At 40.1% G+C, this 23867-nt stretch overlaps 1 protein-coding gene across 1 annotated transcript in view; it reads left to right on the top strand.

The window, feature by feature from the left end:
* The first annotated feature begins 11549 nt into the window (after positions 1-11549).
* LOC131681054 (uncharacterized) overlaps positions 11550-23867 on the top strand; it is an 85163-nt gene continuing 72845 nt past the window's right edge. The window contains exon 1 of the mRNA XM_058961758.1: positions 11550-11592. Coding sequence (XP_058817741.1) covers positions 11550-11592 — 43 coding nt within the window. The remainder of the gene's footprint in view (positions 11593-23867) is intronic.

Genomic DNA, 23867 nt, shown 5'->3' with positions numbered 1-23867 from the left:
GTTCCGCGAAACGAAATATATCGTTGAATGTGGCAACAAGAATTCAGTACCTCTAGCGATAACACAATAGAAGTGCTAATACACGAGTTAGATCCGTGTACCTCTAATAACGTTGTTAACCATTGTGTACATTTTTAACAGGCCGAAAGGGTATCCGCGTACCCGTAACCATAGCAAGTTTAGCAGAAACAGTTTGATTTGAACAGTTTAATGTATACAATTCCTCTAACCAAAATTCAAATAAATAAGTTTAGAAGGGCCCATCAGTAAATCTAACCTTGGGGCCCGCCGCGGCTCTCGACGGCCCTGCTTGAGTTTCACTACCGTGTGTTTTTTATCATACTATGCTGGCGGTGTGTAATTAAATTGGTCATCGTGGTATTGATCGTAGTTTTCGGGAAGATAATAATCTTCTTATGGATACTGTAGGATTCCGTTTTTGGCAACAATATTTTTTTTTCAGTTGCCAAAACTGGAACCGTGCCAAAAATGGAACCATACCTTAAAAGCTTTTATTTTCAATTTGTGACTTCATAAATGTTACAAGAACATTAATTATATAATAATATGTGAAATGGAATGAAATAATACAAAAAAATCAGCAAATTTAATTTTATTCGCTTTGCCCGCCTCCATAAAATATAGTAAATACGACTCCTATGTTTGGAAATAAAGTCAAAAGTGATATCCACTATTACAACAAAATGTGTATTGAGCATTTTTTTAAAGATTTACTATGAAAAAAAAACAATGTTGCCAAAAATGGAACCCATTTGTTGCCAAAAACGGAACTTTTTTGTTGCCAAAAATGGAGGATAGCCAAAAACGGAATCTTACTGTACTCGAACGGGTTGGATTCTAAATGGGAATGTGGTCTGTTCATATAATTTATTTTTCTGGACCATATGGATGGGTTCATATATCCATAGGTGTTGGTTTGAGTTGAGGTGATTGGAATGGATAAGGGTTTTGTGGGGGTTGGAAGTGTTGGAAGGGTTGTGGTGAACGGAATTGTTGCGGAGCACGAATTTGTTGGAAAGGTTGGTCTAAAAGGTCGAGATTGCAAGAAGCCTGGATTTGGGATTCTCTGCAGATTAGCAGATGGTCTCGGAGGAAGAGCAGGTGGAAAAACAGGCGTTTTGGGCAGTTTCTCCCGTGCTTGTAGTTACTTTCCTCGAGACACTCTCTGATGGTAGTAGGAGCTTGCGCTCTAATTATCGGGCCAAGAGGATCTTTTAATCCTTCCAGGAAAACTTTTAAGCCCATTTCAGCATATAACTTTTTTTTTTTGGTTTGTTTAATTTGTGTGCTGTCATGGTTCAAATTTAATAGATTGATAAGCAGAGATATTCAGTCTTATTCTACATTACGGCGGATCGCTTTTTCGAACGAATGTGATTTGTATTCTGAATAACGACAGCCAAACCAAATGGGAGCCTACTTCGATCGAACCACATTCGTTCGAAAATCTGATCCATCGTAATGCAGAATAAGGCTGATTATATGGGAAACTTAACCATAAAAATCTTCCTTGCTTGTGGTCTGTTCTAGTTTGAGCAGATCCCTAGTGAGGAAGACCTCGTCACGTATGTCACTATAGTGTGTAATTGAATTATTCTTAATTTCCTCCCATTCTAGGATGGTCCCTTAGAGCTCCAGCGCATTATCAGCTTCGCCAGTCACCTTTGCTCTAATTGCCTGTAACCAGACATTAAAGACAGTTGTACCTCTTGCACTTTCTATTAATAGCATGAGGTTAACGATACTTTTAATAAAGCTATGCAGTTTTATTGGGTTGCCATCGAAAGACGGCAACTCTTTAATTATTTGGGGTGTTTGCAGAGGTTTTAGAATATCATCTACCCGTGGAGTTTGGTCTGCTGTATTAATCGTTCGCAAATGCAAACGCGCGGTATTAGCAGCAGCTTGTGCTTCTGCTGCACCAATTGATTCGAGTTGCATTTGTTTGATATGCTCCTCTTTTTCGGCCAGCAGCTGCTGTAATTCAGCTATGCGTGCCTGAAGGCTAGCTTCCATTGTTAGATTCACTTATAAAAAAAAACTTAGACACTTTTGTCATGATTTTCGCTTGGTGCTTGAACATAATTGCTGAGCTCCATGGTTGGCTGCTCGTTATGATGTCCGAAAAAAGCCACCTGCTTTTGTTAGCGCGTTGCTGCTAGGCAACGGTTGTTATTGCTGCTCTGCTGGTAGACCGCTGCACCGCTCGTAAGCTCCTGCTCTGCTGGTGGACTGCTGCCTTGCTGGTAGACAGCGGCTCGACTGGTGGACTGCTGCCCTGTTGGTAGTTCCTTGCTCCGCTGGTAGGTTCCTGCTCTGCTGGTGGACTGCTTTCCTTGACGTCGGAGTATCGAATGAGTCCAAAACCAAAAGAACCCTTGGTTTTATAAGCGCGTTCAAACAACCCGTTGCTGCTGCTAGGCAACGGTTGTTATTACTGCTTTGGTGATAGACCGTTGCTCTGCTAGTGGACTGCGGCTCTGCTGGCTGACTTCTTTCCTAGACGTCCGAATTTCGAATGAGTCCAAATCAAAAGGAATCTTGGTTTTATTAGGCAACGAATATTATTACTGCCTGCTGGTAGAACGCTGCTCTGCTGGTAGACCTTTACTCTGATGGTAGACTGCTCGTCTCGACGTCGAAGTTTAGAATGCAAACACATGTGCTTTTATGGATACGATCGTGCATCGGAAGACTCAACCCTTTTTTTGTTATTACTAACGAATCGATACAACATGGGATTCAGCTTGCTAAGTTAATACAAATTATTTTATACGCTGAAGTTTTTTTATGCGGGGATACGCGCGGCATAAAAAAAATCCGCATAAAAAACCGCATAACTTTGAAAATCCGCATAAAAAAACTGCATAATTTTAAAAATCCGCATAAAAAACACATAAGGTGTGAAATATTTTTCAATATTAAGAGCCATAGTACCGGGAATCGCTGGACTGACCTCGGCATTCTGCCGGACTGCATCTAAGGAAGAATAACGTGTCCGTCAACGGGTGGAGGAGACATTCTTTCGTCGGGGAACTCTCCGCCGAGGTAGGCTAGCTCCACCGTCGGGAACTACGCCGAGTAGCACCGAACGCGACAGACCCTGGTCGTTGGGGCATCAGTGAACCGGAAGCCACCCTCCACCCAGAATCGCCAGATCGACCACGGCATCCAACTGGTCAACGTAGAGAGGAAGGCATGTAGAATATCATGCCGCGCAGGACTGATATGGCGGTTACGAGACAAGCGAAATCTAGCACAACCAGCTAGACCTGGAATCAAGTGAAGCACGCCTCCCCCCAAAGTAGTCATTTCAAATGGAATCCGGGGGATCAGGCAAATGTCGGACTTCTTGGTGGAGTTTAGAGGAATAGGGTTCAGAGTTATTTTTTTTTTTTATTCAAATCGTTTATTTGATAAGGCACGTTGCGTTAGCTTAAAGGTGCCAATTTTGTTTTGTTTTACATTTTAAATTGCTTAAAACTAGGGGATTACATATTGATTTTTTTTAAAATGAAACTAATGCGATTTTATAGCTATCTTATATATCTACACAAGGGGATAATATTGTTTTCGTAAGATTAGGGGGGTCATTTAGTTTTTGTGGCAATATGGTTTGACATTTTTATCAGTGAGATTATTGGAGCAAATAATGTTTAATTAAGGGGGACAATTTTTTACGACTAACTTAAAACTAGGCATAACTAGAGGGCATGATTGAATTTTGTAAAGATTCGTAATTATAGTTATTTTTGTGGGTAGTAGAGTTGGGCAATTTCAACGAGATTATATAATATAATAGTTAAAACTAGAAGAGACAAGAAGAGCTAAATGCTTCGTGATGATATTGGGGTGGGGGGGGGGGGGGGGGTAGGGGTGTTACTTCTGGGTATAAGAGTCAGGGGAGGGAGGGTAGACAAAGATGGCAGGGAGAGAAAATTATTTCAGTTTCAGGCATCGTGAGATCAACGGATGGATTACAATCTCGGGTGGCCTTCATCAGGGGAATCATGTACTGGGACGCCGGGTGGTCCTCCTCAAGATGGCAGGGGTTTTTCCAGACGATTTCGTAGTACGGCTCAGATGTGGATCGGCTACATTTCGAGTTAAGCGTGTTATGTTCGTGCCGTAGGTCCCGTGTTTGTTGGCTCATTCGATACAGATGGTTTGATACAGGTGGAAGAGCGTTCTGAGAATGATAAGGAGATAACAAGGGGCAGTTAGACTTGTATATTGATGGTTTTCACAAAGGTGTATATAAGGGACATATAGAGAACATCGCGGCTTGCCAGCACATCTCGAACCGGGACGTTGGTTGGTCTTCCTCGGGCCCGCAGGGTATCCATTAGCCGAGACCTAGCGGAACTGTACTCGGTGCACGCCCAGACAATGTGCTCGATGTCGTGATAGCCGTCGCCACAAGCGCAGATACCACTATCCACGAGCCCAATACGCCGGAGATGTGCATCCAGCGTGTAATGGTTTGCCATGAGTCGGGACATCACACGAATGAAGTCACGACCCACATCCATCCCCTTGAACCAAGGTTTCGTCGATACCTTAGGGATTATCGAATGTAGCCACCTTCCCAGCTCACCGCTGCTCCACGAAGTTTGCCAACTTTCGAGGGTTCTCTGATGAGTAATACTGAAAAATTCGCTGAAGCAAATTGGTCTTTCGTAAACGTCTCCTTCTAAGGCACCCACCTTAGCTAAGGAGTCTGCCTTCTCATTGCCCGGAATGGAGCAATGAGAAGGGACCCATACCAAGGTAATCTGGAAAGAGTTGTCAGATAAAGCACTCAGTAGCTCCCGTATTTTCCCCAAAAAATACGAGGAGTGCTTGCCTTGTTTCATCGAGCGAATAGCGTCAATGGAACTGAGGCTATCCGAAACGATGAAGTAATGGTCTGCGGGTAATGTTTCAATGACTCCAAGGGTATACTGAATGGCAGCTAGTTCTGCGGCGTAAACTGAAGCAGGGTCACTGAGTTTGTAGGAGGCGGTGAACTTTTGATTGAAAATACCGAAGCCAGTGGATCCTTCGAGGTTTGATCCGTCAGTATAAAACATCTTAGAACAGTCGACTTCTCGGAATTTATTATAAAAAATGTTTGGAACCACTTGTGGGCGTATGTGGTCCGGAATTCCACTAATCTCGTCTTTCATGGATGTGTCGAAGAAAACAGTAGATTCAGAAGTATTTATGAAATGCACACGGTTGGGATTGTAAGAAGAAGGGTTAATATTCTGCGCCATGTAGTCAAAGTACAGGGACATGAAACGGGTCTGAGAATTGAGCTCAACAAGCCTTTCGAAATTTTCAATCACGACCGGGTTCAAGATATCGCATCGAATGAGCAATCGATATGAGAGTTCCCAAAATCGATTTTTCAACGGGAGAACGCCCGACAGCACTTCGAGACTCATCGTATGGGTCGACTGCATGCACCCTAAGGCGATACGCAAACAACGATACTGAATTCTTTCGAGTTTGATGAAATGTATGTTCGCGGCGGATCGAAAGCAGAAGCATCCGTATTCCAGTACCGACAGTATCGTTGTTTGATACAACCTAATTAGGTCTCCTGGGTGGGCACCCCACCATGTTCCGGTTATTGTACGAAGAAAGTTGATCCTTTGCTGGCATTTCTGTTTCAGATACCGAATATGGCATCCCCAAGTACCTTTCGAGTCGAACCAGACCCCTAGATATTTTACTGTGAAGACCTGAGCGATAGTTTGACCCATTAATAGAAGCTGTAGTTGTGCTGGTTCACGCTTCCTTGAAAATACAACTAGATCAGTTTTCTCCGTGGAGAATTCGATACCCAGCTTAATAGCCCAAGCAGACAAATTGTCCAGGGTATTCTGTAATGGTCCTTGTAGATCGACAGCTTTGGGTCCCGTAACAGACACCACGCCATCGTCTGCAAGTTGCCTTAACGTGCAGGAATTGTCAAGACATTCATCAATGTCGTTGACATAGAAATTGTATAAAAGGGGGCTTAGATATGAGCCCTGGGGAAGGCCCATGTAGCTAAATCGTGATGTCGATAAGTCACCATGCGAAAAATGCATGTGCTTTTCCGACAACAAGTTTAGTAAAAAGTTGTTTAAAGTCGCTGAAAGACCATGCTGGTGCAGCTTCTCTGAAAGAATGTTGATCGAAACTGAATCAAAAGCCCCCTTAATATCTAGGAACACTGATGCCATCTGCTCTTTGCTAGCATAGGCCATTTGAATTTCAGTTGAGAGCAACGCAAGACAATCGTTCGTCCCTTTGCCTTTGCGAAAGCCAAATTGTGTGTCTGACAGTAAGCCATTTGCTTCGACCCAATTGTCGAGGCGGGATAGGATCATTTTCTCGAACAACTTCCGGATACAGGACAGCATTGCGATCGGACGGTACGAATTGTGGTCGGAGGCTGGTTTTCCTGGTTTTTGGATGGCGATGACCTTCACTTGTCTCCAATCGAGTGGGACAATGTTAGCCTCGAGAAACTTATTAAATAAGTTCAACAAGCGTCTCTTGGCAGAGTCAGGCAGATTCTTCAACAAGTTGAATTTGATTCTGTCTGGCCCCGGAGCTTTATTGTTACACGACAAGAGAGCAAGTGAGAACTCCACCATCGAAAAAGGTGTTTCGTTCGCGCTATCGTGAGGAGACGCGGCGCGGTAAATCTTCTGTGCCGGGGCGGAATCCGGACAAACCTTCTTGGCGAAATCGAATATCCAACGGTTTGAATATTCCACGCTTTCATTAGTACTGTTTCGATTTCGCATACGTCGGGCTGTTCCCCAAAGAGTGCTCATCGATGTTTCTCTCGTTAATCCGTCGACGAACCGGCGCCAATAATCGCGTTTTTTGGCTTTCATCAAACTCTTCATTCGCTTGTCTAACGTCGCGTACTGTCGAAAACTAGCGGGTAACCCGTCGTTCCGGAAGGTCTTAAACGCGGCGGCCTTCTCTGCGTACACGTCTGAGCACTCTTTATCCCACCAGGGATTGGAAGAACGTTTTTGTATGTTCGCGCCGGGTACTGGCCTAGTCTGAGCTTGATTCGCGCTGTCGAGAATCAAGCCAGCCAAAAAGCTGTACTCTTCCTCCGGAGGAAGTTCTTGGGTAGATTCGATGTTGTCGGATATCGCGGCAGCATAGCTCTTCCAATCGATATTTCGTGTGAGGTCATACGAAATATTGATTGATTTCAATGGCCTTGAACCGTTATTGATTGAGACTACAATCGGCAGATGGTCGCTGCCGTGGGGATCAGGAATTACCTTCCACGTGCAATTTAACCGCAGCGATGTTGAGCAAAGGGACAAGTCTAAGGCGCTCGGGCGCGCTGGAGGAGCAGGAATCCGTGTCATTTCACCCGTGTTTAAAATTGTCAAATTGAAGTTATCGCAAAGATCCTGAATTAAGGAAGACCGGTTATCATCATAGAGGCAACCCCATGCTGTACCGTGAGAGTTAAAGTCTCCTAAAACTAGTCGCGGTGCTGGCAGGGATTCTAAGATGTCTTGTAGCCGTCGGTGCCCAACCGCGGTGTTGGGGGGAATATATATGGAAGCTATGCAAAGGCTTTTGCCTTTGGTTGTTACTTGACAAGCGACAACTTCAATACCTGTTATCGAGGGAAGGTTAATTCTGTAGAAGGAATAGCACTTTTTGATCCCCAAAAGCACTCCTCCATAGGGGGTGTCTCGATCCAGGCGAATAATATTAAAGTCGTGGAAGTTGAGTTCTATGTCGGAAGTTAACCAAGTTTCACATAATGCAAATGCATCGCAACTCAAATTATTTATTAAAATTTTGAAGGAATCGATTTTCGGGATGATACTTCTGCAATTCCACTGTAGAACAGTGATCAAATCCGTGACCTCGTTCGATGAGTTAGCCATCGAAGGATACAATCGCTGAGAGGAGGGGCCATTTAGCAGTCAACTGCTTCAAAAATGTTCTCACTGTAGGGAGAAAAGCTAACATAAGACTTTTAATAGGATCAGTAATATTGAAAGTTTTTATTATCCAGTCCACTATGTCCGAGAGTTTTATAATTCCAGTGCTGTGATTACTCTCGAACTGAAACAAAGGAACACTTGGGATTTTTGATGTTCCTGGAAGTGCTGGGAACTCCTTCTCTGAGCTTAATCCTCCGAGACCAGGAGCTAATTGCTTCGGTTTGGTTGCAACACTTCCAATAGATGTGACTTTCGGAGCCCCCTCAAGGGACACCTTCTGGCCTTTACAAGGAACTTTACGAGAGGAAGTGTTCCTCCTCTTCCTATAAATTCTAGGCACCCTAGTAGATGTTCCCTCTTGTGGGTTACCAGCCTCGCCCTCGTCAGGAGGCAAGTGAGTATAGATGTTTGCTGAGGATGGTGGCGTAGCATTCTTTAACATTTCTGCGAAAGAATGTTTGGATCGTCCCGCAAGGGAACGTTTCAGTTTATCCCCGCGTAGTTTGTACGCGGGACATGCCGAGATATCATGCAGACTCTCCGCACAGTAAGGACACTTTTCGGCTTGCTTACTGCACGAATCATCTAGATGATTCTCCCCGCATTTTCCACAGCGGGCCTTGTTGCTACAATGGGTGGCTGTGTGACCCAGTTGTTTACACTTTGTGCAATTCATGACCCGCGGCACAAACAGACGCACAGGCAGACGAACCTTGTGCAAGAGGACGAAATTTGGCAAAGCGGTACCAGCGAAGGTCACCCGATAAGAGTTTGATTGGGGGTACGTTTTTGAACCATCCCCCGCAACTACTACTGAGTGCAAACGTTTGCACTCAAGTATTTTAACTGGCTGAAGTAAGCGGTCTCTGAATCGGCCAACCCCGTACTTCAGCAGATCCTCGCACGTCAAACTCTCATCGGTTACGACGCCTTCGGATTGTACTCTTACAGCCGGAATATACACGTTATAATCCCGCGTAAAGTGCTCACAGCAAGCAATATCGTTTGCCTGTTTTGAGTTGGCTAGCAACACCCTTATCTTGTCCGAGCGGACCTTTGAAATTTCGGTCACAGCCGAGAACCGTTCCGTCAGGTCTCTAGAAATCTGAAGAAGATTCAGTGATTTAGTCTTGGGCCGAAAGAAGACCACAAATGGACCAGTTGAGAGTTCTGGATAGCATTTGGGCCGGGGGGGAGCCTTAGAAGTTGAACCCGATTCAACTTCCATTTGACCATCCGGAGAGGGAACCATAGAAAACGTCAACGCACGGGGTCAGCGCCCGCGCAGACGGAAAAAAGCAATAAATGTGTTACAAAAGACAAAAACCACTTAGCTTTAAACTGGTGTCCAACGACGAACCGATCCAGCTTATACAGCTGGCTATTGTTTAATCCTCACACGCGAACAAAAGACTGAGGACCGAACCGAACTGGCAAAATAACCTTGAATGCGGATTAAAACTATTCTTTATCGCCTCACACAGCACTACGGACTAGAAAAAACAACCTCTGTCTCGATGGAGAGCTCGAAAACGAATGAGGGTTCAGAGTTATCTTCACTGTTCAGAGTCCCTTACTCTGGCACACGATGGACGAAATCGGTAGTTTGGTCTAACTACTGAACGTGTACCGGGTCGGCGTAAAAGCTTTACCACCAAGTAAAAAAATACACGCTCAGAGACTTTTTTCCGATCTCGCCGAACTGAGTCGAATGGTATAAAAGATTCGGCTCTGCGGGCCTCGGTTAAAAAGTCGAAATTCCGACCGATTACATTAGTTTTATTATGAGAAAGGTTAAAAGGTATTCCTTCATTTTCTGTTTTTATTTTCACTGCATCAAGAATGCTTCTCATATCCTTAACCCAAAGACTAGTAATTTATAATCTAAAATAAAAATATGAACATTTTATGTCTTTTATTTAAGCATGTGCATTCACGAGGATCTATCTTTCTATAAAAGTCGCTTCAGGTGATGCCCTAGAAATTAAAAGGAAGCTGCAGAAAAAGAATCGCATAACTTTGAAAATTCGCATGAAAAAACCATATTACTTTGAAAATCCTCACAAAAAAGTTGCATAAAAACCGCATATAAAAGACTTCAGTGTATTTGGGAATCACAATATTGGCTGATTTTTTATGCTTTCATCCTAACTCTACAACTTTGTTGCAAATTATTTAGTTTTTATTTGTTTAGGGTTAGTTTCACTTATTTGGATTTGTGATATTCAGACCTCCGCTTACCGTGGGTCGGGGCTCGTGTCTCTGAATTAGTAGTTATATTATTGGTTTATCTAAAGAGAGTGCTTTTTTGTGTCACTTAGCCGTTCTTTTTAGCGTTAGATTATAGAAGATTAAAACTACTTACAGTATTTTTGCGATGCCCGTTCGCAATGTATGCAGATCCAGCGGAGTTTCTTCAGAATAAAACGCAATTCACACGATGTACGTTCGCGGAAGGATCGATCCCGGAATTTTCTCTGAAAAAATCCGCGCCCGACTGCGCCACTAAAGAATTATTCTAAAGGATTTCGGTGTTTAAAAAATCTAAAGTTAAAAGTATTACTTCACTTGACCGACGTCACAGACCGAATGAATTATTTTATTGATCGATAACTTGAAGGCCCTGGCTAAGTCCATAAAACTGCTGGTCTTGCACTTGGTGACGGTGGCTCACACGATGGTCCAACGTCCGGTCGTTCGCGTGTGTTCCACATACGCGACGCTAGCTCAACGATTCCAGAACTTGCATTTGTTGCTTCGGTGGTTTTGTTCAAATCATCATTTTTGGTGTTGGAGGCGGCCTCGCTCTAAACTTATATATAGCTACATGCAAACCAGTAACGAATCAGTTGAAATGAAGGATTCAAGAGATCACATCATATTACATCTACATCGATGTGAGAAAATAAAAGAGTTACAATAAAGCGTTGCCGAAATTACAAATTAGAACCAGATTTCTCAGATCATGTTCCCTCGGTTGGAGTTCAGCCGCGCTTACAATAATATTGTAGTTAAAGTTTTTTGTGCCCCTTTGTTTATATATTTGTTTTTATGGCTAGCATAATGTTTAGACTAGAACATTTCTTTTTTATTTGATTGTAAACGGAACGAAAAATAAAACTATGAACATGGGACTGACTTCTGATCAAATTTAACTCTCCCGAAACAATCACTATCTTTTATCACAGTACAACCAAACATAGCAAGCGCTGTGATCGGCTGATTTTTTCCCCGCAAATTCGAAAATCGTACCACCACCAGAATCTACCGAACGTTCGAGAGTCAAGTTTGTCCCCTTCAAGTCCTAGTCACGATAGGGGACGTGTTATTTACCGAAAGCTTTAATAAATAACCAACAAACGATAGTTGTTTAGATAATCAAAGGACGTCGGAGGACGTGCCGAAGCCATGTGCCAAAAATGGACTCTTTCATTTTGCACTCTCCGGGCGATTTTAGTGTTATATAAAGGTATCCACAAGGCAACATATGTATGAGCGCGACCATAGTGGAGCTGATGGGACTGTATAGGAGACCCCGAACGGTAATGCTGCTGGCTCAGAATGGACAACCGGAAAGGGACTCATCATCATCGTGAACGTGAAGGTATGCTTTGCTAACCCCGTTTCATTCCGAAAAAGAAAACTGAAATAGGATTCAATCTTCTGATACGTGATACACGCTCAGTTCGGTCCGAGGGTCTACCATTTTTTTGTGCGCTTTCTTGGAATCAACTCATTTGGGTAGGAAGGTTCTACTATTTTATATTAATGACGAGTATACACTCATTTTTTCTCCAAGTTTCTTTGATTATTAAGGAAAGATGCAGAGTTTTGGATTTGCGTCCAATTGCCTTTATATTTGTGAATGTTTCTCCTCGTAGTTCTCGAATGATTATGAGTTTGCGAACACATGTTTGCAGGTTCGATAGTTCGAGCTGTTCAAGTGACCCCACCAGAGTTGGTTAGAGCAGCATTTGCCATCTTTGTTTAACGCATTGGCTCATTGGTGTGAGGATCGGCCCATTCGTTTCGAGTCTTCTTTGCACTCGAACGGAAGTTTTTCACCATTCTCAGACTATTTTTGGAGGACGGAAGGACCCTACCACCATCATTCTCTGGAGGCCTGTAACTATATCATGGAGTGAAAAATCTGTTGCTGCTGCCGCTAGTTTGATTTTGCCATGGTAAGAGCGAGAGAAATAAGAAGTGAAAAACAAACACACAGATGATTTGATGCTGGAAGTGTGCCGCCAACGTTGGTCAATGAATAAAATCGGATTGGGATTTACCGATTTGCAGTCAAACACAGTTCAGAAATTTAGCTTTCTGTTATTGTTGGAACGCGTATGAAGGTTCAAGTTGGATCGATACCTGACATTTTCGATATATTTATAGATATAAGTCGTTGCGAATGATATTTAATCATATATCGATGATGGATGCTATCGGCACTGGAAAACTAAGGCTATAGATAGCCCAAACTATTGTACGCTGACCTGGCATTGTCAGTAAAAGGTAAAGGTTTACCCTAAAAATCTCGTCTGAAATTTGATTCTAAATTATCGATCTTTAAGCTAGATAACTGGATATGGAATATCGCTATCCAGTTGTAAATAGGGTTCGTCGCGGTTGCTGTAATTAACGTAACGGTTTTGGCTTGCAGGTGGTCGTCTCGAACCACGCCATACTTTTTGTCGCTGATGGTCATTTCGAACCGCGAAAACCCTTCCTTCGCTGTCGGTGCCTAGTATGCAATATGCGCTGTGAATGGTTAAGGTGAAGATATGCGGAAGCCACGTTGCTAGGCACCGACTCGCTTGTTTACATTAGGAAAAACTGAAATCTGGGGTGAAAATTCAAACGCACAAATGAGAGTTTCCGAACATTTTCCTTTGGTCATCTGTACATTGGAGGAAAATTTGAAGTTTTGTTAGTAAACGATTAAAGTTTCGCGAGTGTTTTTGCAGTGGTGTGTGAAAAAAGTGCATTTGAAAAAGTGCAATAAAAACGAGAAAAAGAGTGTTTCGAAAGGAACCCCAAGTGAAGAGTGGTGATATTTTCGCACAAAATAAGAGCTACAGATGGCATTCCGTCAAAAACTCGGATTGATTGCATAGGAAAATATTCTAGCTTCCTTAAGTAGCAGTTTCGTGGCTCACCAGCAAGGTTAGTGTGTTGAAAAACGTATTTTTATATTTGCTCATGTCAGATACATGGTTAGGCAGGGGAGAGGGGTGTGTGTGGCGCAGCAGCTATGTTGTGGCTCGCATGTATAATGTCCTTAATTCCGACTCACGTTAGATGTTTTTCCTGCTGGTAATGGTTGAACTAAGAACCAACAAGATATTTTGTTCCACAGTTGTAGCCACTACGTAGCACGCGAGCTTTGAATACTTGTTAGCTCAATTGATCACGTTTTAATATATGTTGGCTCCAATGGGTCCGGGCCAACACCGATGGGGTTAAAAATCCTTCGCCAGACTGTTTCTGCACTCACCACGGATTGAAGATGAAAAATTGCTGCTGCTGGCTGGAGGTAATCGGGAACGGACGGCCCGCGGGTACTCAGGCGACGGTCACTTGTGGTATTGGGTTTTCGGGCATCAAATGAACAAAGAACACTCGCGATGTACCATTAACACAAGCTCTTTAATAACTACATATATTTTTGATTTCTGATATTTTAATTCTATTTAAACTTTGGTACATTAACTATTTAAACAAGCGCGTGTTCTTCCAAGACCGATCTGATTGCTGGTTGGTACTGCACTGACTTGATCTTCGCTGATAGTCGGTCAGCAGACCTTCCGATGTGGTCTGCGATGTTTTTTGGCGATCCGATCTCTCTTCTTCTCACGATGTGCTGCTATCAGTGTGATCACCCTTATCACTAGTGGTATCGTGATCACTGCTCTCGCTCTGCCGTCGCGACGATGACGATGATGACTCTCCACCACATTTCCTAAGGGGCCATACACTAATTACGTAAGGGCATATGGGGAAAGGGGGAGTTTCAAAATATCTTACAAATTCTTATCTGAGGGGGAGGGAGGGTTTGTCCTTTCTTACGTAATATCATAATAAGTTTAAAAAATTAAATTCATAAGGAAAATATTCTTTTTAATAAGAAAAGTGAACTATTTTCATTTGTACCATATAATCCTTGTACATCATACAATATGAGTAATTTTTTGGCTCTTGGTTGTACATTGTTCTGTTCGGGAACTGGAGTCACAATATGCCTTACAAGTTAATAAGTGTTGAACACGAAGGGTTGTTAGACCGACTTTGTTCTTTTCAAACGTTCGATTCAAACCCGCAAGGTATCTGGAAAATGTTCTAACATGCGATTGTCAAAGACCTTTAATGCCGAATATTTCCAGAGTGTGAACTGTATTTTAATTCAAGAAAATTCGAAGATGGTTAATTCGGAGCTATGCGTACGATAAGCGTCACAGCTGGAACTCAGAACAAATTCATGCTATAAACTCTTTTAAATTCTAAATCACAAGAAAATAGATTCAAAGGAAGTGGAATATAGCAAAGCAGATCATGCGGACCAAATTGAAGTAACTGAATATCTGACAACTGTTATTCTTTCTACTGGGCGAGATTGGCATGCAATTAAAATTCTGCAGATGATTACAGTTAAATTTTGTCATGAGTTTTCTTGTAATAATTCTATACATATCGTTTCCGCTATCTTATTATTTGATAAATTAACAATTCGATTTTTTAATTACGATAATCATGATAAGATCTTATGTAGGGGGAGGGGGAGTTCACCAAAATCTTACGAACTCTTATCTGGGGGGAGGGGAAGGTTGAAAAGCTCTAAAAAAAGCCTTACGTAATTAGTGTACGGCCCCTTAATGTGAGTCTCTGGATTAGACTGCTATCATCCACTTTGCGCAGCATCTACCTGCTGTGCTGTTGAAATCATATTAGTGTAGGGAACGGGGTTGAGTGATGGGATGATGCAGAGTTGTATCATAGGGTGGATCCTTGTAGTTACTAAACAAAATAGTTTTTTCTCGTGTTGGGTGATTCTCGTGATCGATATTTTCCCCTCGCAGTCGATTTAACGACAGCACACCTGTCATGGTCGCCAAAGTGAGCTTTTGATATTTGCAAGGAATCACCCAACACGGAGAACCAGTTTACTCCACAACTTACCTTGACGGTGGTCTGACTTCTAATGTGAGGTAATGAACTGCTGATGCGATCGCGCCTCAAAGTCAGCGCCTGCTTAGATATATTATGACCCACAGTGCCCAGGGGCCCCAGTTGTCTTAAGACGGCCCTGGTGTTGAACGCACGTATTAGTGATGGTTTTAGTGGACTAATCACAGCACGTTGTGCGTTTGATTGTCATATTTTGTTTGTTCACTTTTGTACGGTTAAAAAATCTCGTTTCCAAAATGTGTCGTATTTAAAATGAATTAAAAATTAGGAGATAGCTAAGTGAAAAGGGTGTAATTGTGCGAAAATACTACGCTATAGCAGGCTATAGGCACCAGTGAGTCAAGCCAGCTTTTGTTCTATATCAGTGAACAAACAAATTGTATCGTTGCCCCCGACTGCGGAGTGAAATGAGTTTGCCAAATGAAACAAAAGTGCCCGTGCTACGGGATTACACGATTTCGATCGACTTTAATAAAACTCGTGTTAGACCCACAGTTCAGGAACAATTTGTTAAATTTAAAATGGAGCGCTAAAGTTACGTACATTCAGCTGCACCACGCCAAAAACTATGTTTTGATCACGTTTAGAAGTTTAGCAACACGAGGTCGAATTTAGTAACATCAGATTCAACAGCCCCGTGCATATGTAAAACGACATGGGGGACGTGCATATCCATGATTTGGCAACGCGTACCAGTGAACATTACATCAAACGAATTATGTCGCAATTTGGAGAAGTAACGAATGACGAATTACGACGAATGACGAATTACGAATGACACTTGGAGAAATGTTTTCACCGGCATTCCCAACTGCGTTCGTATTGTTGGCATGCGAGTGACTAAACCGATACCTTCTTACATGACTCACCGAAGGAAGGCGTAACCTATAAGCAAACAACGTTAATCACATATCCCGGGCAGACTCCAACATGCCAATTCTGTAACCATACAGCCCACTACGGGAAAACAAGCGTCGAAGCAACTAGCCAAAATTCATCTACTACGGCCAACTCTAACAAGCAGCCACCGACACTCACAGATAAATCAAAAGCAACGATCCAGCTTTTTCCATTAGGGGAGGGGGGGGGGGGGGGTCTAACAGCTTTAAAGCTTTCCGTTATGTTAAGCCTTTATTATCAGTTAGATTTCTGATAGAGGTTCGATTTTAAAACAGTTATTTTTTGTTATTGAAATTTACGATGTTTCCTTTAATTCCTAACACTAGAAAGCGATTTTTCAAAAAAGGTAATCAAAGTATTTCTGTATCTTACTATCATCCCAGTTTAATAAGGCTTAAACATTAACATTAAAAAATTTCAATTTCCTCGAAAAAAAATTCTCGTAGTCTTTAACGCAAAATTATTTTCACTTTGTTTTTTTCAATATAATTTTATTGAAGTTTTTAGAATAAACTATTTTTCAATCCCAGATAACTCGCAAACTATTCTTGCATGGAATTTTTTATGAATAATTAAAGTTGTGTTTTGGTATGAGCTGACGTGGAAATTGTTTTAAACATTTTTTTTATCATTTGGCTTATGTATCTTGCAATAAGCAAAACCAATTTGAAATCGCTACGCTTTTAATCATTAGTACTATTTAGCATAAAACGCTATTAGAAGAAAATGATGCGTATTTATTGTAGTTTAAAGATCCATTGTGAGTTATTGCGGTTTTTATTCCTCTCGAATGAAAATTTGAACTATGGGCTTTGGACTGGAGATTTGGATTGGGTATAATTTCTATACACTTTGACTGTGTGAAATTCCAAACTTTTTAGGAAGTTCATCCCATTCGTAGTCTTACGGCCATAACAGCAAATTTACTGCCAGATCCGGTGCCTTTTTCCGGCAAAGTTGTCTGCAACAGCAATGCTATACTTCTTGGGAACATCCCTGTGATCTTTGCAACATAAAACTTCTGTCCCGGAAGCTTTATAAAGTCAAATTTGACATACGTATCATCATCCTTTCAGATGAATTTATTGACTTTTTTCCGATCTTGATCATATATCTTTCAGACCCGCGATATTGACCGTAATTTTTTGTTTTACGATCCAGTTTGATTGTTTGATAGCTATATTTGAAGAAAACTTTCCACATCCTTGCCCGAAAGTCCTGGCTTAGCTTTGAAAGCCTTCATGAAGTCCTGACGCACTCTCGGAACCGCGTCGACGACATGAAGATACCTTCAGGACAGCAAACAAACATTACTTTCAATCTGTTTGTACTGTACATATAGAGGTTTGGATATCGTGATTATCATACTCGGGTTTTCATTTCTTGTGTGCAGAATTAATTCTCTTTTTTCCATCCTTAACCTTTTTCAAAAATTTTACATAAGATCTCAAGAGAAAGACATTGTAAGCAAATTGCAGTCAAAATCTTCCAGAACATACTACAAAGAGCACTGTACCGGATAAGAAGACGCATAACGATTCTACATTCGTAAAGCTTGAAATGTTTCTAACTTGGACTTTTTCTCGTAATTGTTTATCTTAACATGCGAGCTATTTCAATCTTAACAGGCCGCCTGCTAAAAAGTTATCTTGCTTCAGTTGTTAAAAGACCAATTAATTTTTTCTTTAAAATCTAAAACTCAAGAATTTTTCAATGACAAGTTTAACAACTTGACAAAAAATAAATGGAATCGATAAAAAATCACAATCCATACGCAAACGGAGGTCTTAGCGGAATTAACGTACTTTATATATGTTATAACATATATAAAGTAATAAAAAAAGTACTATAAACTGAACTCGAATGGTGGAAAAATCCAAAAAAAAATAGTTTTTTTTTTCTTAATTTGCTTAAATCAAATCAAACTATTTACGAAATATATTCTTTTTTTCATGACAATATGTGAATTCTAGATTTTTACCAAAAAATTACTTTTTCGATTTATAAGTATATCTCTATAGTATTCGGTGAATCTCTCTCCCTCTCTTTAAGAAAAATAAAGACAAACAAAAACTTCTGAACAACTTCTTAGCAACTCCGAGATTCAAGTAGAAAATCATCTTTCTGTAGGAAAAAAATTTAGAAACCGCTATTCGGGAATTGTGAGTACTCCAAAATACTGAATAAATGCTAGGAAAGAAATCTTTTTTTTTTTCTAAACCAGTGTTATTCATAGCGTCCAAAAAGTCTGGGTATTTGATGCGAATTTTGGTCGAATGCATTACAGGCTTCTAGGGAGCCACCTTCCCGTCACGCTCCACACACATATTTTTCTACTATTGCATACCTCCAGTGAAACGATTTTCCCAAAAGTCGACGACGCCTTGCAGGTTGTCTACTGATCACTCTACCGAGTTTCTCTCCTGCGCTCTACATGTCCAAGAGCCTCCCGACGTAAGTATGCGTGTAGAATCCGTACGGCTTGTTGCTTATGCTTTAAGGCCATTTTCCATTTTCTTTTCTTTATCTTAGTATATATTTAATAGTAGTTTGGCAGAATTTATCTTTAGTAATCTTTGACTGATCTGTGATCGACGCCTATTAGGAAATCTTCCATGAAACCAAGAAGCATGTGATTAGGATTTCGTTTCTTCATACACTGTATTGTATCGTACTTTCGAGTGCATCTTCATGCTTCAATTTATCTTTTAACCTGATTACCAGTCCACCAGTAGTATTGTTATAAGGCAATGATCCATCGTTTGAATTCTCGTAACCCACTGTGGTAATCACTGACACAATATTCTATCAATGGGCGTTGTTTGCTAAAAAAAACGGAAGAGTATCTTATAAGCTATATTGAGGCTCAGTCACAGTCGAATCTGTAGATAAGCCATATGAGGCCATCCAACAATTCCGAATACATTCTTTTTCCATCCATCATCACAATCACGTGGTGGATCACTCCTTGTCTTTTTTAACTCCTGAATATCTTTTTACACTACCTCTAACATGCTAGTCCATAATTCTGAAGTCTTATGCGCCCCTGTCATGATCGTCTTTTTCAGCGGCTTTCAGGTTGCTTCACTGTTGCAACATATAACCAGCGCGAGCAATAAGCTCCTAGTCTGATTGTTCTCATCTGTTGCTCATTGGCACTCCACATCGAACCAGTTTTCTCGTGTGTTATTCGATAATCATGTGACTGCTGAACTGATTGCATTATGAACTTACTACGTTGAGATCAGGCAATCTCTTGCCGGTCGTTTCTCAAAACTTTTTGTTCTAAAGGCGGAATCGTATATCGCATGATTTCCATCATATAAGAAATTTAAAGATATTTTTTTTTTGGTGTTTTATATGTTTATTAATATATTTTTTCAGTTTCCTAAAGTAATCTTTTTAGATGTTTCAGAAGCATTTTTTTCCATGAAGGAAACTTCTAACTTCAATATATAGGTTATATGTTCCCGATCAGTAGAGTATAACAAAACAATAACACTTTTATAACTATGCTTGGTATTTATAACAACAGGAGCTGCATTCAGATAAGGGAATTGAAAGTGGATTGCGAACAGTTTTCTATACTATCAATATTATAACATAATCTGTTATGAAACGCTCAACTTGTGAATTGATCGTTTGTTACTAGATCACCGTCATTAAATGATTATATTTAATACAGTTGCAATCTAACCTTTCATAGAGTTTGCAATAAAGCTATTTACTTTTGGAAAAAATGTATCTCGGCTAGTTTTACCTTTGATAAAGCCATATCAAATTTTGTTACAATTATGTTATCATTGGCCAGTTTTTGGTTTTATTTTTTGTTATTTTAACGACTAATCAGCCTGCTTCAAAATATTTTTTGAAATAAATTACTCCAGCTTATAAATCAGTTATGCCCTTCTGACCGGGTTCAGACAAATAAACCAATATTTATGGTAGCAGATGAAATCATGATTTTTTTTCAGTAGATCACACTCAAGTAAAAATAACATAAACATGTCATAAAAACTATATACTGATTAAAACCAGTTTTTTAAAGATTCCTCATTCGTATAATGAAGAGTTCTTACACATTTTTTCTTTCTTTTACAATACAGCTCAAAAAACTAAAAGTGATAGGGACATTAGGAACAGGCTTAAAATCATCCGGACTAATCTTTTATCTTCTGCTGGTAGGGGTCGAGCTTAGGCAGAGTTACTACGAATTGCTCAAATCTACCAACATGTCTCGCGGCAACAGCAGAGTTGTCCCTCTTTACCACGAGAACCGATCTGAATATTCCAAATCTTTTTATAACTAAAATATTTATATTTTTTTCCTTTTTAGTAATCTCTGGCTAATTAGCCGTCGTAGAATAAGTTGTTATCCAAACATCAAACAAGAATTATATAGATGTTATCTTTTATATAATTCCAGAAGCTTTTCAAAGATTAAGTTTTAGAAGAAAGTTGAAGGTTTCCCTTATTATCGCTTTCTGTGTACTACCTCCTGGAATCGCCATATATTCCTTTACCGAATGCATCAATTGTTTGCAATAGAAAGTTTATAAATTTTAGTTAAGAAAAAAATGAAATTGATCATCAAAATTGATCTTATCTTGTTATCGATAGAGACTTCTGATTTCAACTAACTTGCGCCTACTTTTAATTTTATCGAGGCGTTCTAAGATTACATGGCTTCACATGTTTCTCGTACGTTTTCAACCTTATAATCATACTTAATAAAATTTTCAAAATAAATATTATATAGCCCCCTCCCCCCCCCCCCCCCCCGTGCGCCGATGAAGACGGATTTACAACAGCTACTCGTAAGAACAAGAAACAAGTAAGAACCTCTGATAGTGAACAGCAAGAAAGCAGTACCGATGATGACACGAACGGGAACGAGAACGCGAGAGAAAGCAGACTGAATGACCCCCAAGCGGCTTCACCGCCAAGGAAAAGGATCTCAACACGCAGCAGCAAACTGCGTCAACAAGATCTGGAAGACCGACATTCTTAGCATTTTATTTTTTTATTTTTACTTATTGTAAAAAATTAAAGACCCACGGCTCAGTTGTGCTAACGCATTGAGCCGTTTCAAATAAAACTTTAGATTAAAAAAAAAAGAAAAATTGTGCGAAAATTGAAAAAACGCTTTGGAATTCATCATGCAAATGTAAAATCCATCATAAACAAGCTCGAGAAACACTAGTGCTTGCGAGGAGGAAGCGGAAAATCTTCCAACCCGAAATCGAACCTGGTTAGGGTGACCATATCAAGCGAGTGAAAAACCAGGACAGTCCAAAGGGGACTACCACCCTCCATCACCTCTTAATTGATTGTGCCTTCTCCCCAGGTTTTCAGCAACTAAAAAGTTCTAGGTTCTGGTAGGTTTTTTTTTTGGATTTACACACACGCAGTTCTTGTTACATAACCATCATCGAAGGTTACATGACATGTTGGAAAAATTGGCAATCATTAATTTAGAGGATGATGCGAAATATTCTGAAATCATCTGTGCAGGACCGGCGAGAGGTTATCCGCACTCAACACACGTCATTGAAGTAAAGTAGAAGCATCAACAGTCACAAGTAACTTCCCTACGCCATTCGTGATTTAAAAATATGTAGCTGGCAATCGCCAATGACAATCATTATTTCTCGATCTGAGAGCAAAGTGACTACAAATTTCTCCATTTTGCAATTGTTATATGAAAAATAGCGGATAGGTTGGTGTTAATAATATCAGTTTGAACGCGACCTTCCATACTCCCTGTTAAGTAGGATGTTAGACTCGGCAGGTTAGTCGCTGTTTAGCGTCCAGTGAAGCCCTGTTAATGCTAGCATTGACCCTGAAGTGGTTCCATAATCACCAGCTAGAGAGAGAACTCAATGAAGTTATTTCACGACAGTTATTGATATTTCGTCATTTCCCTTTTCATGGATTGGAAAAATGTTCGCGGATTTCCAGTACGACGAAAAAATGCCACTGGAAAAAGATCTCAAGCAGAAGCAAAGCCACCAAAACGTCTTCAATTTGTGGTCTAAGATTGATCTACAACTGGATCCATTTGGATTCGTTCGGCTGCCAAATTTCCTTAAAAACGGATTAAGCAGGTCATTCGTAGGCTATGTACGAACGCCTCGTTCTTTAGCTTTTCAATTTCTACGTTAGAGAAGAAAGTTGAGTGACTAATAAACAAATTGAATGGTATACTTGAGGGATTCGAGTGTATAAAACTCCCTCGAATTTGGCTTGAGAGTGAGCTTACGTCGCAGTTATGGTTGCGATCGGTCGTAACTGCGATCTGAACCAGAGAAAATAAAAAAATATTTTAGGCTTACAGAACAAAAACCAGGACAAATCAAGCGTTTTCCTTGACTTCCCAGGACGCCAGGACAGTCAGTGTAAAACCAGGACATGTCCTGGGAAACCAGGACATATGGTCACCCTAAACCTGGTATCTCTAACTAGGAAGAATATACAAGTCAATGATTTGGCCAATAAAGTGGAAACGAGCAGAACAAAAGCAACGTACTGCAACAAGGGCACGGAAATTGTAATCGCATGCATTTTGATGGCAGACGAGACCTGTGTGAAAGAAAATTCAAAACCCCTTCCAGGTTCATAATATTATACTGCTGCCGTAAGGGGTGCACAGTGGGACGACTTAGAACAAAAGGTGGACTAAAGTCCAAACTTTGCCGTATCGGTTTAAATAGAACGATTTTATGTAATTTTGGTACGCTGAATTCGTTTTTGATATTAAAGCATTTCAAAAATAAGCGTTTACTATTCATTAGGGTGTCTCAAAAATATTTTTTTTTCGAAGTCGTTCTTAAAATTTGTGTATATTTTTTATTTTTGTGTACTAAATCGTTTTGATATTAACACATGCAAAAAAAAATTTCATTATGCGTTAGGGTGGCTCAAAGAATTATTTTGTAGTGAAGATACAAGTTTTTTTTAAAAAAAGTTTTTGCGCGCTAAATTTCTATTTTAATTATAAAAATAGAAATTAGCTTTACTACTTAATAGAGTGGCTCAAAAGTAAGTATTTTGTCTTTTATAATGATTTTTTTCAATAATAATTTTGGAATTTATTTTCCATATTGAAATGAATTTATTGACAACTCATTATGGGGAAATGACTATTTTGTTTTTACGAATCAAATAAGATGTGTTCGACTAATTTTGGAATATTTATTTCGTTAGTGAGTTACTTGATATGAAAGCTACATTTTCTATCATTTTCAAAACAAACATTTTGAGCATCTTAGTGGAATGTTTAATTACATTCACTAATCAACAAGATTATTAACGATTTTTTTTTTCGTAGGTGTGTTTTAAGTTACTTATATTGCTTATTTCATATCATAAAAGAAAATAAATCCAAAACCCTTTTTTCGTGTATATGGTTCATTTAAAAATGGTCTTATTTTATTTGGATAATATCGCATACCCTTAAGCTATATCAGTTCTATGCAAATTCGGATCAAAATAGTCTCACTAAATGACTAGAACTCAACTGTGTTCACTCTCTTTGACAGTTATTGCGCAAGTTAGCAAGAAATAGTTCCAGAAACATTTGATACCCTATTTCAGATGGTTGAAAATATTTGCTGATTTTCAATCAGTCTTAATACCTCTACCATCTAAAAACATACTTCCCACTCAGCTCCTTAGTCTTGATCACTAGAAAAACCCTTGTAGATCATGCTCTCAATGTTATTTGAAAGTGTCATTATTCTAGCTATAAAGTGATTACCCAAATTCAATACCAGTAATAACCATGCGTCTCCA

Source organism: Topomyia yanbarensis, chromosome 2 (assembly GCF_030247195.1).
Source record: "Topomyia yanbarensis strain Yona2022 chromosome 2, ASM3024719v1, whole genome shotgun sequence".
Lineage (NCBI taxonomy): Eukaryota > Metazoa > Arthropoda > Insecta > Diptera > Culicidae > Topomyia > Topomyia yanbarensis.
This window is presented reverse-complemented; position numbering and strand designations above follow the sequence as displayed.